This window comes from Scyliorhinus torazame, chromosome 7 (genome assembly GCF_047496885.1).
Source record: "Scyliorhinus torazame isolate Kashiwa2021f chromosome 7, sScyTor2.1, whole genome shotgun sequence".
Classification (NCBI taxonomy): domain Eukaryota; kingdom Metazoa; phylum Chordata; class Chondrichthyes; order Carcharhiniformes; family Scyliorhinidae; genus Scyliorhinus; species Scyliorhinus torazame.
In genome coordinates this window covers 85,151,556-85,163,630 of record NC_092713.1, presented here as the reverse complement: position 1 = coordinate 85,163,630, position 12,075 = coordinate 85,151,556, and the positions used below count along the sequence as shown (strand labels likewise).

General features: G+C 43.5%; 1 protein-coding gene across 6 annotated transcripts in view; it reads right to left on the bottom strand.

The window, feature by feature from the left end:
* oma1 (OMA1 zinc metallopeptidase) overlaps positions 1 to 12,075 on the bottom strand; it is an 83,745-nt gene that overhangs the window by 17,770 nt on the left and 53,900 nt on the right. For 4 of the 6 annotated variants that reach the window (XM_072511005.1, XM_072511004.1, XM_072511007.1 and 1 more), the window contains 2 exons: positions 9,303 to 9,431; positions 3,956 to 4,030 (listed from right to left, as the gene is read on the bottom strand). In XM_072511005.1, the coding sequence (XP_072367106.1) occupies positions 3,956 to 4,030; positions 9,303 to 9,431 (204 nt within the window). The remainder of the gene's footprint in view (positions 1 to 3,955; positions 4,031 to 9,302; positions 9,432 to 12,075) is intronic. The other 2 variants (XM_072511009.1, XM_072511010.1) reach the window with 1 other exon arrangement.

Here is a 12,075-nt window from a genome sequence, read left to right as displayed (position 1 = left end):
AATAAATTTGGCTTGTGAGTTTTATGACAAAGGAAGCACACATTCTTAAGAAAATGAGAATTTTTTTGATTTGTAGTGTTTTTCATGGGGCTGAATTTGAGAGCCACAGTAGTGGCCAGCAGGTGGAAAGCCTGGGGCAACTGCACCACAGTCATTTTTGAAACCCCCAAAGTAATTGTTTGCCCATCAGGCAGTTAACCGCCTGGCATCAGGATTTCTGCTCCTTTAAAGACAAAGATCCCACATCCAAGAGCTGCCAGCTAACCAGAGAGACAGCCGCACCAGTGGGAGCTGTTGCTATTGCTGGGACTGCGGCCAACCAGGACCAACAAGAATGGCGGAGGCCCAAAATGAAGTAATGTCTGGGGTTGGTGGGAGCCAATCAGGCAGGCTCTGATGGTTGGGGAGTGGGATAGAGAGTGGTTGTCAATGGCATCATTGGTGAGGGTAAGGCAGGATGAGGTATTCCAAAGCATTCTCTTGGCAGCAAGGTTCCTTGTGTGCTACATGGTTTCCAATCAGGAGCCTCCCCCCAATCACATGCCACTGGGTCTGTAATGGAGCCGCCAGTGTTTACTGTGTGTCCTCCCCACATTGCATAAGGCTTCCCCGCCACTGGCAGAATATCAATAGTGACAGGATGAGGCTCTTATGCAACCATGAGTTGGCCACTTAAGAGCCTCAATTTGCCTTTGCGCAGGCCATCTTCGATCTTCCGGTCTTTGACTGAATTGGAGGGGTTCAGGAAAGTGAGAAGCCCTCCAAAGCCATTTCTCCACCCATTCCACAACCCCTGCCCCCCCACCTCCCTACCCGCTCTAGACGGCAGAATTCAATTTGTGTTAGTTGTACATAGAATGGGGGTTAATTACATTCAGGCGGTGGTATTAATTGGGGCTCCCCTGTCCACATAAATTTGGGAGCAGGCTGAAAGGAGGACTGTTGGGTGGAGGTTCATGACATGCAATGTGCGTCTCTGTAAATACAAGCTTCTAAGTGTATTCGGACCAGGCTTCTGTTTTCTAGTCGTTATTGCCTGACTACCTCAGTTGTAACATTTTCCGCTATTAGTCGATTCGAATCAAATCTGAAAGAAATCACTGCCATTGGATCATACTACATAAAATGATTGCAGCTGCAACATCGTCCGCACAAAGTAACATTTAGCAAAATGCTAAAAGTAATAAAGAGTAGCAAAGTATATATATTATTTTCTTTAGAAATTTAGAGAATCCAATTCATTTTTTCCAATTAAGGGGCAATTTAGCGTGGCCAATCCACCTTTGGGTTGTGAGGATGCAACCCACGGAAACACAGGGAGAATGTGCAAACTCCACACTGACAGTGACCCAGAGCCGGAATCGAACATGGGACTTTGGCGCTGTGAGGCAGTAGTGCTATCCACTGCATCACGTAGCAAAGTATATTAAAGTCCCAGAGATGTAATGAGGTTTTGTACTCATGATGTTGATTAATACACTGATTGAAAATGGAAATGATGCTTGGTGCCAACAGTACAGACATTTAAATCTTTGGTTCAGAACATATTTTAAATAGTCTAAGTTAGAGCCTGACCAAGATCCGATGCTCAGTATTTCTACAAAGAAGAAATTATTTGCAATTAAAATATTTAAGCTCACTCAATGGCTTAGTTAGCAATGGTGGTAAAAGACCTGAAGTTCTAGTTTCAATTCCTAACTTGTGCTAAATTAGCTGATCTCAGCCATTTTGTAGCAAGTCAGCATTTGTAGGGATAGGATACAGGGTTGAAATCCATCATAGTTGTTAATCCTGATTGTTATCCAGTGACTGTAGTGGAAAATATCATCTGTCTACTGGATGACAACAAGATCAGATTCAAGTGTATGAGCTGCTGAGTAATATTTGCCTGTTAAGGTAATCTATGAAGAATGTGTAATTGGGTGAAGTACTAGTCTGACATGATGCATCTCTGAACCAGTCAGTGCCATTTGTGGTATTCTGAGATAGAGAATTAAACAAAAAAAAACATTAGTCAGCAGCCTCATGTTTAATGGAACTACATTCCATATGAAATGTTAATCTGTCTTTCTGACTTTATATATTTCGAACACTTGTGTTTTCATCTTTCATTCTTTTTATCTCTATGAATTTGAACATCAATCCTTAATAAAAAGGATAACATTTATAGCCATAGGCTTGGATTTTCCACTCCGATTCATGGCAGATGGGTTCTGCAATGGGAGCAGAAAATATTGTAAGAAATGAAAAGTCGTGTTTTATGTCGGCGTAAATGCACAACGCAATTGCCCCCCCGCCCCTCCCCCACCCCAGTCAGTGACGGGACGGGTTTCCCAACATTCAGCGTTGGGAATCTCATTTGAATACATTAACATGTCATTATCAGTCCCTTACGGTGGAATCATTGTACACACCTCAGGTTCCCCACCCTGTTAAATAATCCATCCACGGCGGCATGACAGTAGAACAGTGTGAACCCTCTGGGCTCCGAAGGCCTGCATCTGGTGAGCAGACCATCTAGGGGAGTTCAGGTGAGTACAGCGTTCTGGAGGAAGAGGTTATGCCTGTGTACTGTCTGGGCACGTCCTGGCACTGCCTGGGTAGTGTCTGGGCAGTGCCAGAGGGTGTCGGAGAACTGGCCAGGCAGTGCCAGGGGATGTGCTGGGAGAGTTCCAGGGTTAACTGTTTTGGTCGCTGTGCGCTGGGGAGGCCTTTAAAAATAGCACACCGAGCCTAGCATCTTTAAGTTGCTAGCAGGGCTGGTGAATCAGAGGCCGCCTTACCAGCAATACATTGTCGGACCCATTCCTTGAAGTTTTTTTTTTAAGTCCCGGACTGTGTGGCAGAGTAAGCTGCCATTCCGACAGCAGCTTCAACGACGATTTTCCCACGGACATGGGCCTTTGCCGCTACCCGGGAAAATCTTGCCCATAAATCTGATTCTTTTCTTACATTAAGAAACCTTTGAACAAGGCAGCACAGTGGCACAGTGGTTAGCACCGCTACCCCAAGGCGCCAAGGTCCCAGGTTCGATCCCGGCTCTGGGTCACTGTACGTGTGGGATTTGCACATTCTCCCCATGTTTGTGTGGGTTTCACCCCCACAACTCAAAGATGCGTAGGCTAGGTGGATTGGCCACGCTAAATTGCCCCTTAATTGGAAAAAATGAATTGGGTACTCTAAATTTAAAAAAAAAAACACTGAACAGTATTTTTCAATACACAATTAAAACATATTCTTCACCAAGGATGTACTTCTGAGGCTATATAAAGATCTGGTCAGACCCCATTTGGAGTATTGTGAGCAGTTTTGAGCCCGTTAGTTCTGGCCTTGGAAAGGGTCTAGAGGAGGTTCACAAGAATGATCCCTGGAATGAAGAGCTTGTCGTATGAGGAATGGTTGAGGACACTGGGTCTGTACTCGTTGGAGTTTAGAAGGATGAGGGGGGATCTTATTGAAACTTAACAGGATACTGCGAGGTCTGGATAGAGTGGACGTGGCGAGAATGTTTCCACTTGTGGGAAAAACTAGCAGAGAACACAATCTCAGACTAAAGGGACGATCCTTTGAAACAGAGATGAGGAGGAATTTCTTCAGCCAGAGGGTGGTGAATCTGTGGAACTCTTTGCCGCAGAAAGCTGTGGAGGCCAAATCAATGAGTGCCTTTAAAACAGAGATAGATAGGTTTTTGATCAATATGGGGATCAGGTGTTATGGGGAGAAGGCAGGAGAATGGGGATGAGAAAAATATTAGCCATGATTGAATGGCGGAGCAGACTCGATGGCCGAGTGGCCTAATTCTGCCCCTATGTCTCATGGTCTTCTTTTTGTAAAAGAATGATGAGCAAAATACTTGATGATTATATTACCCACAATTTGTCACAAATGAGACTTTGTACTGTTCAATGCATGATTACAAACCAAGGATCAGAAATCTTTGGAAGACACAAATTACCTTAGCCGCAAGGCGTAGACCAACCTCATCGGCCTCAATCTCTAGTTTTCGGCTGTATGGTCTATCAAACATGTACTGTAGGAAATAAATTTATTAATGTTAATCGTGATTGCAAACACAGACTAATCCATCAAGTCTGATCTATATTAACAATGTAGGTAAATCAATGCAAGAAAATTATTTTGTCTCCTTTAGATCTCATGATGTTACAGTTTTTAAAGATTCTTTCTGATGTGTTAACTTTGTATTTTCAGTGCTGAGAGTTAATATTTCATCAATTAAAATAGTCAAAAATTGCAAATACCATTATGTAAAGTAACATCAGCAGTAATGTGTGCTGTTCCCGATTTGATTTAAAGAGATGCTTTGGTTTTACAAGGAGCTTGATGCATGTAAAATAAAACATTATATGATGCTGTGGTGCCCCCGTGTCCCCCCATCTGTTTGCATTGGCTATAGAGTACTTGGCCATTGTGCTGAGGAGCTCGGGGTTGAATGAGGGGATAGTGAGGGGGGGGGGGGGGGGGGAAAGTGGAGCATAGGGTGTCCTTATATGCTGATGACTTCTTGTTGTATATTTTGGAGCAGAGCTTTTTGGTGGGGAGCATACTGGGGTTGCTTCAGAGATTTGGGACATTTTCAGGGTACAAACCGAATTTAGGGAAAAGTGAGTATTTTATGGTCGCCTCTCTGGGAGTGGGAGCGGGGGGTGGAGGCCTGCCAATTTGTCTGGCAACGTCTCACTTTAGGTATTTGGAGGTGCAGGTGGTCCGGGATTGGGCAGGTCTCCGGAAGTTCAATGTCACTAGCTTGGTGGGGAGGGTGAAAGTTGACTTGTTGAGGTGAGACAATCTTCCTCGGTCGTTGGCAGGCAGGGTACAGGCAATAAAAATGAATGGCTAGGCCTCCCAAATTTGATGTATTACTACTGGGTGGCAAATCAGAGAAGCTTCAGGGATGTAATAAGGAGAGGGGGGCTTTGTGGGCGAGGATGGAGGTGGGCTCTTGTAGGGGGTCGGGATTGCGGACGCTGGCAATGGCGCCACTCCGATGGCTTCAGGGAAGTGTTCGGTGAGTCCATGGTGGTAACCACGTTGAAGATCTGGAGGCAGTTTAGGCAGCATTTTCGGTTGGGAGCAGGGTCGGGTGTTGCTGCCGATTAGGATGGATGCAAGGTTATGGGGATGTGAAGAGGGGGGGGGGGGGGGGGGGGGTGTCAAAGAAAGAAGGATTTGTTCATGGGAGAGCAATTTGCAAGTTTGGACGAGCTGAGCAAGACATTTGGGCTGGCATGGGTCAAAGGTTTTAGGGAAATGCAGGTACAGGACTTGGCGAGGAAGGTCTTCCCGACCTTCCCGATAGAGCCTACCTCATCATTGTTGGAGGGGGTGCTGTCAGCTGGAGGGTTGGAGAGTGGGGGTCATTTTAGTGATCTATGGGAAGATTATGAAGGATGATGGAGTGTCCATGGAGGGGGTTAAGGCGAAGTGTGAGGAAGAGTTGGGGCAGCACTGGAGGAAGGGTTGTGGTGAGAGGTACTGTGGAGGGTAAATGCCTCAATCTCGTGTGCGAAGCTGAAGCTGATGAAGTTAGTGTATGGCGCACTATACAAAGTCGAGGATGAACAAGTGTGAAGGGGTGGAGGTGAGCGATGTGGGAGGGGTCCTGCGAACCATGTGGATATGTTTGGGCCTGTCCAAAGTTGGAAAGGTTTTGGAGGATGGTGTTCAGCACCATTTTGGGGGTTCTACATGTGGAGGTGGAGCTCAGTCCCCGAGAAGCCATATTCGTGGTGCCGGACCGGCCGAGGCTGCAGGGGCAGATGTTTTAGCCTTCGCCTCGCTGAATGCTCGCAGGGTTTTGGCCCTGGAAAAAGTGAAATTCTTTCTGGGGGTGGGGGGAGTGAGTGATGAGTTCTACAATAGTTGGGGATTGTTTATTTTGTATTTTGGAGAGTTGGTTGCCATTGACTGCTTTGGGAGGGGCGGGGGGGGGGGGGGGGCTAATGGGTTGGGAAGTCTGTGGGTTAGTTGTAAATTGTAAAAGTGTTGAAAACTGGTGGAATAAAAATACTTTGAAGAAGAAATGATGGGCTGTGGGCTCCAGAGCACTGCAAGTACTAGCAATTATGCTACTTTTTCACAATGCTACATTCAATCAAACTTTGTCCTTGTTCACAAAACCAGGTTTCACACTGCCGCTTCCACTAATGTCAAATTTCAGATAAGAGCAGGGAGTAAAACTTAAATTGCAAAAGTGTGGGGCTGGATTCTCCACACCCCTATGACAGAATCGCGGCCGGCGCGGGAACGGAGAATCCATTTCCCCGCAAGGAATAGGGGCCAGCTTCACGGTCTGAGTCTGTCATGGAGCACGGCGCGACCGCTGGAGGCTGCCGCCATGTGCAGCCTCCGACCCGAAAGTGCGGGGATCCATATCTGCAGTAAAAGCTGCTAGATCTATGCCGGGTCCCTGCTAGCCCCCTGCAAAGCTAGGAATTTGTGGCCCTTTCATGCCAGGTTTTCTGGTGTGAAACACCACTGTTTTGACGCCGGCGTGGGGGACATAATCCCTATAATGGAGAATCCAGCCCGTGACCTAGCATTTTAGGTAAATGTCAGAAATAACAAGGACTGGCACCGTTGAATTTTCCAGGCACCATAAAGATCTGACCCTGAGAGCCAATGTGCTAATAAAGTCACTACACAATGTGGTAACTAGGATGGAGCAGGTAACGGAGTTCATTCCATCATCTATGTCAAAGTTCTTTAAAATTTAACTGACATTATTTTCCATTGCTTAAACAGAATATCATAGTGTGACAGATCACAAGAATCTTCTCATATGAGCAGTGCATCTTGTTATGGGCCAGGGTTTAGAGAACCCCAAAGTGTATCATGGAATTCACCTGACCCACAACTTTTAATAGATTGTGGTATGGGGAGCACACGGCCCACTCTACAGGCGTGGTACAGCAGAAATGGAAAAGTATTTTTAAAAACAAAACAATGTTTATTCTATGAACTCAAGTTAACCTTTTTAAAACATACAGTGAACATCTTAGCAACCATTAATTCAAATACAACCCCCAAAGAATACAACACTCAGTAATGCTTAATAACTTCCCAAACAACACCCAGAAGACAGAAGAAACGCCTTTCAACAGAAGCACATTAGATTAAAGTAATTACTGTTCTTAGTTTTAAATCACCAGGATCGATTTTCAGTCTTTAGATTACAGAGAGAAACTCATACACCTTCTGGCTGCGACTGTAGCTATCCAGATCTGAAAACGAAACTAAAACACACCCTGCAGCCTGCTCAAAAACAAAAGTAAAAAGCTGATAGGACAGCCCAGCTCCACCCACACTCTGACATCACTGCAGTAATATGAGCAATCAAACATTTCTTAAAGCTACATTCTCATGACAATCTCTCATGGCGTTGATCGCAATATATCAGATGGTGCCATGTCTCTTCTGTGTGTATAGTGTTTTTCTGGATATTTATTTGTCTCCTCTTGTCTTCTGTCATAATATCACCTGTATTTCTTTTCCCTTTGATTTCTGTCTCTGGGTTCTTTCACTATTTTATCTGTTTCTGTTGTTTTCAGGCATCCTTTCAGGTGGGAAATGAGGAGTCATATAGAAAGAGTCTCCAAGTTCATTTTATGGAGGTGACTTAGGAAAAATGTAGTTTATAGTGTTGAGTGACTTTTTCTATCTGACCCTGAGTCACCTTGCCATTTTTGATCCACATCTATGCCACTGTTTCCATTGGTACTGGTACTACTTAGTGCCTCCTAAGACCATTACTACTTCTACTGCATCTCAGTTCCTCCAATCAGCTTTCAGTCCCTACCAGGTAAACAAAGGCACAAATAACAATTTCTGTGACTGTGACCATGTGCTTCCTATCTTCTCTGCAGCTTTTGACATGGTTAATCCCACTATCCCCCTCTATTGCCACTCTTCCATGACCTAGCTTGTGTCTCAGGTGGCACTTCATGAAGCCATCTTGTGTTGCCCTTTCAGAACATCCTCAATGCACACAACACCCCTTTCCCCCTAAGTACAGTGCTTTTCAACATGATCCTCTAACATTGGCATGGAGAAATAATTAAAGTTACATTTTAGGAGTGTAGAGGCCTTTTAAAATGTTATTATTTCCAAGTGAGTTCCATTTTGAATTAAAAAATGTAAAGGACATTAACAGTAAAATGTACTTCAAAATAATGGACAATTTAAATGAAAACACTTGGATTCATGGAATTTTTTTTGAAAGGCCAGAGACAGAGGTAAGATGAAGGCAGGGTGCCAGCAGGGCAGGAATGGAATGTATTCCCAACAATGAAGCTAGTCCAGGGTTGTGGGGTTAAAGTAGCAGCAAGGCTAAAGAGTCTTTAAAACTTAGAGAGAGAGACAGAACCATCGGACACCCATCAGGGAATGTTGTTAGGAAAACACGTAAGTTGCATTACTAAATTGTTAAAAGGTCACATTATGTTCCTTTCTATACAAAAATCACAAAAAATGCCATTGTGGTGAAAAATATGCTTTGAAACAGGACAGTATGTTCTAACCTAGAAAACATTACAGAGAGTCTCAGTGTAATACTTAAATTTTATACAGACAGGACATGGTTAGTCAGAGACGATCAGCTGAAAGTTAATTTTATTAAAACGTTCAACTCTTACCTAATGCTTTTTTAAAAAGACACAATGTTCCCTAAACGTCAGTGAGGAAATACAGAAGCCAGCAGACTAATCAAGCATTTGGAACGGGTAGGGTCCTATTTGATCCCCAGTTTGTGCTGAGTTAGCTTACGCCAACCCAAAGAACAGCAGAGATATTGGGCGAGATTCTCGGGCCTCCCCCGCGGTGTGTTTCTCAGCGGCGGGAGGCGGCCCGTCATTGGCCAGTGGCAGAATCAACCCTACGCCACCGGGAAACCCATGGCGGGGGTTCACGCCTGCGTGAACAGCTGCATGATTTTGTCCATCACAACTGACCTCAGCACCCATGCACCAGAAATGGAGGAATAAAAAGAGCAATTTTTATGGTTATTGTTATTAAAGCTCTGCTCATTCAACTTTTACGTCATACAAATGAGGTGATGGCAAACTACTACAATCGCTGCCTTCACTGCAGCACAGTCCAACATGAGTCAATGCCTTGGAGAGAGCTGGAGATGCAAAAAAAACATGTCAGGTTTTGGTCAAGCTATAATTTTCAATAGTACAATCTCTTTGTAATTTGTTTGCAGATTATTACTGCGTTATTATATTTGCTGACTTTAAAACTGACCTAGAAAATTAAATTCACAAAGGAGAAGGAAATGTTCTCACCTGAATCAGTTTGCTTTGGATCCACTGTCCCAGAACAGCAAGACTATCCCTTGGGAACACAGCCCAAATAAGTGTCAAGAATACAAGAGACACAAAATCTAGGAGCTGAATTATGCTTGCATGTTCTGCCTGGAAATCAACAACATCACATGACCAGCATCCTGATAAGTTAATGGTTATTCATTTTACTGAAAACAAATTGTACTCATATAAATATCATTACAACCCTGTCATGTCTATGCTTGTATAATAGAACCTCATTATCCACACTCCAATTATGCAGATTTTCCATTGCCTCATTATACTGTCTACGAACACCAACCTGCTCCTATCTGATGTAAATGAATCCCACTACTCATCAAAGATTAAATTAAATCTATTAATTGTATTATACTTGTGTTGATTCCAGGGCCTAAGATAGTGCTGTAGCAAGGTCTTCCTGGTTTAAAACTAGATCAAACTACAAAACCTCTAGTACACAACTGATATTGCAATCAACATCTTCAAGACTGATCTCTAGACGGTAAAATGGATTTCCATTTTTTGTCAGTAAATGACAGAACAATGGGCAATAACTAGGGTGGTTTAAACTATCCTGAGATAGACTGGATTAAAGGAATGTTTTTTTAGAATGCAACCAAGACTGATATGATCAGCATGTTTCTATTGCAACAAGGAAAGGAGTGTTGCTTGAAGCATTGCTGAGTAACTTTGGTCGACAACTAACGCAAGAGTAGGACAACTGCATAACAGTAACCAGAATACATTTAGATTCAATACAAATATAGAAAAAGATAATAAACAGCCAAAGACAAAAGTGGATTGCAACAAGATTTAAGAGGGGACTTAGTTTTTAAAATTAACCTGGGCAGAAAAGAGGAGTCTTCAAAACTGGAAATAACAGGCTACAAAATATTCCTGTTAAGGTGAAAAGGGAATTTATGAAAACAATTTATCCAGCATCCAACTGTAGCCATGATTATAATGTAGGTAACGGTGGCACAGTGACACAGTGGTTAGCACTGCTGCCTCACAGCTCCAGGGGCCCTGGTTCAATTCCCACCTCGGGTGACTGTGTGGAGTTTGCACTTTCTCCCACAATCCAGAGATGTGTAGATTAGGTTGATTGGACATGCTAAATTGCCCCTCCGTGTCCACAAAGGTTAGCTGGGATTACTGGGTTATGAGATAAGGTGGAGGAGTGGGCTTAAGTAGGGTGCTCTTTCCAAGGGCCGGTGCAGACTCGATGGGCTGAATGGCCTCTTTCTGCACTGTAAATTCTATGATTCTAACATAGTGGCCAGTTTGAACTCAGTAAGCTCCTATGTACAATAATGTGATAATTCAGATAACAGATTTTAATGATATTTATCGAGAGCTGGTCAGAATACCAGGGATAACTTCCCTGCTTTTGTCAAGTAACGATATGGGATATTTTATGTCCGCCTGAGAGGTTAAATCCCGAATCTGAAAGACAGCAGCTCTGCCAGTACAGCACCCGCTCAGCACTGAAGTGTCAGCCGAGAGTTATTGTGCTCAAGACCTGGAGTGGGATTTAAACCCAAATGCTACTGATTCAGGGACAAGAGTATTACCAATTTACCCATGGATAACATTGTGACACAATGTGACAGGTTCCGGCTGAACTTGAGTGTGATCAGTGTCATAAGGAAAATGATAAATAGAGGAAAGGCTTTAAACCAGTAAGGAGGAGAAAGGATCTTCAAGAAATGAAGCAAGCTGAACTATAAATGAAACAGAAAGGAGAGCATGGGACAGATTATGCTAAAGGAGCACATAAATAGCCACGGTATAATTTTTTATAGAACAGGAGGGTAAAAAGATGATTAATATAAAGTGAGAGAAACTACTGCGAAAATAATGTAAACTGTATGCACAGCAATGGATGCAGGTTTTGTAACAAATGGTGAACTGGAGACTATAATACCGGTACATTGTGAGGAACAAGACGGAGTTGGGATTGCTGAGATATGACTACAGAAAAATTAAACCTTAGAATCAAACGTTGATGGGTATAATATATTTAGAAAAGATAGAGAAGCGCAAAGGTGAGCTGGATTAGCTGTAGTTGTTACAGATAACATAACGGCTGTAGAAAAAAGTGACAGAGCCATCAGTAAGACAGAAATAGAATCCATGTGAAGAGATAAAAGATAAAAAAGGATCAATCACAATCACGATGACAGACTACACACCACTGAATAGTGAAAGTGAGGTGGAAGAAGAAATATGGAAACAAATAAATAAGCAGAGAATAATAATGGTAGGAAATTTCAACTACACCAAAATAAATTGGCCAGAACACGTGAAATATGTCCAGTGCTAATTTCTAAGCTAGTCTGTAAAAAGTCCAACAGGAGAGGATTCACTACTGGATCTGGGAATGAGGAATGAACTAGAACAGATTAGAGAAGTAAAAATAGGTGAACATCTGGACAATATTGACCATAATACAATACGGTTTAAGATGATGGGCGCAATCTACCGGCTACACCGTGCCCCAATGGGAGTGACTTGTGGCCGGTAGATCACAGGTGAAGCCTATCGCAGGCTTTGCGAGAGTCGCAGCGCCTTATGGGATCTACCCAAGTCCAGCAAGGTGTCGGATCAGGAAACCGCCCACAATGGGCGGGACCATGCCGCGCTCACGTAAGTAGGCCTTAAACCTACTTAAGGCCTACTTACTCAGTATCTACCGGCCTCCCGGCATTTAACGGTCTCCCCAGTGAGTCCCCAGCCGGGTACCATTCAG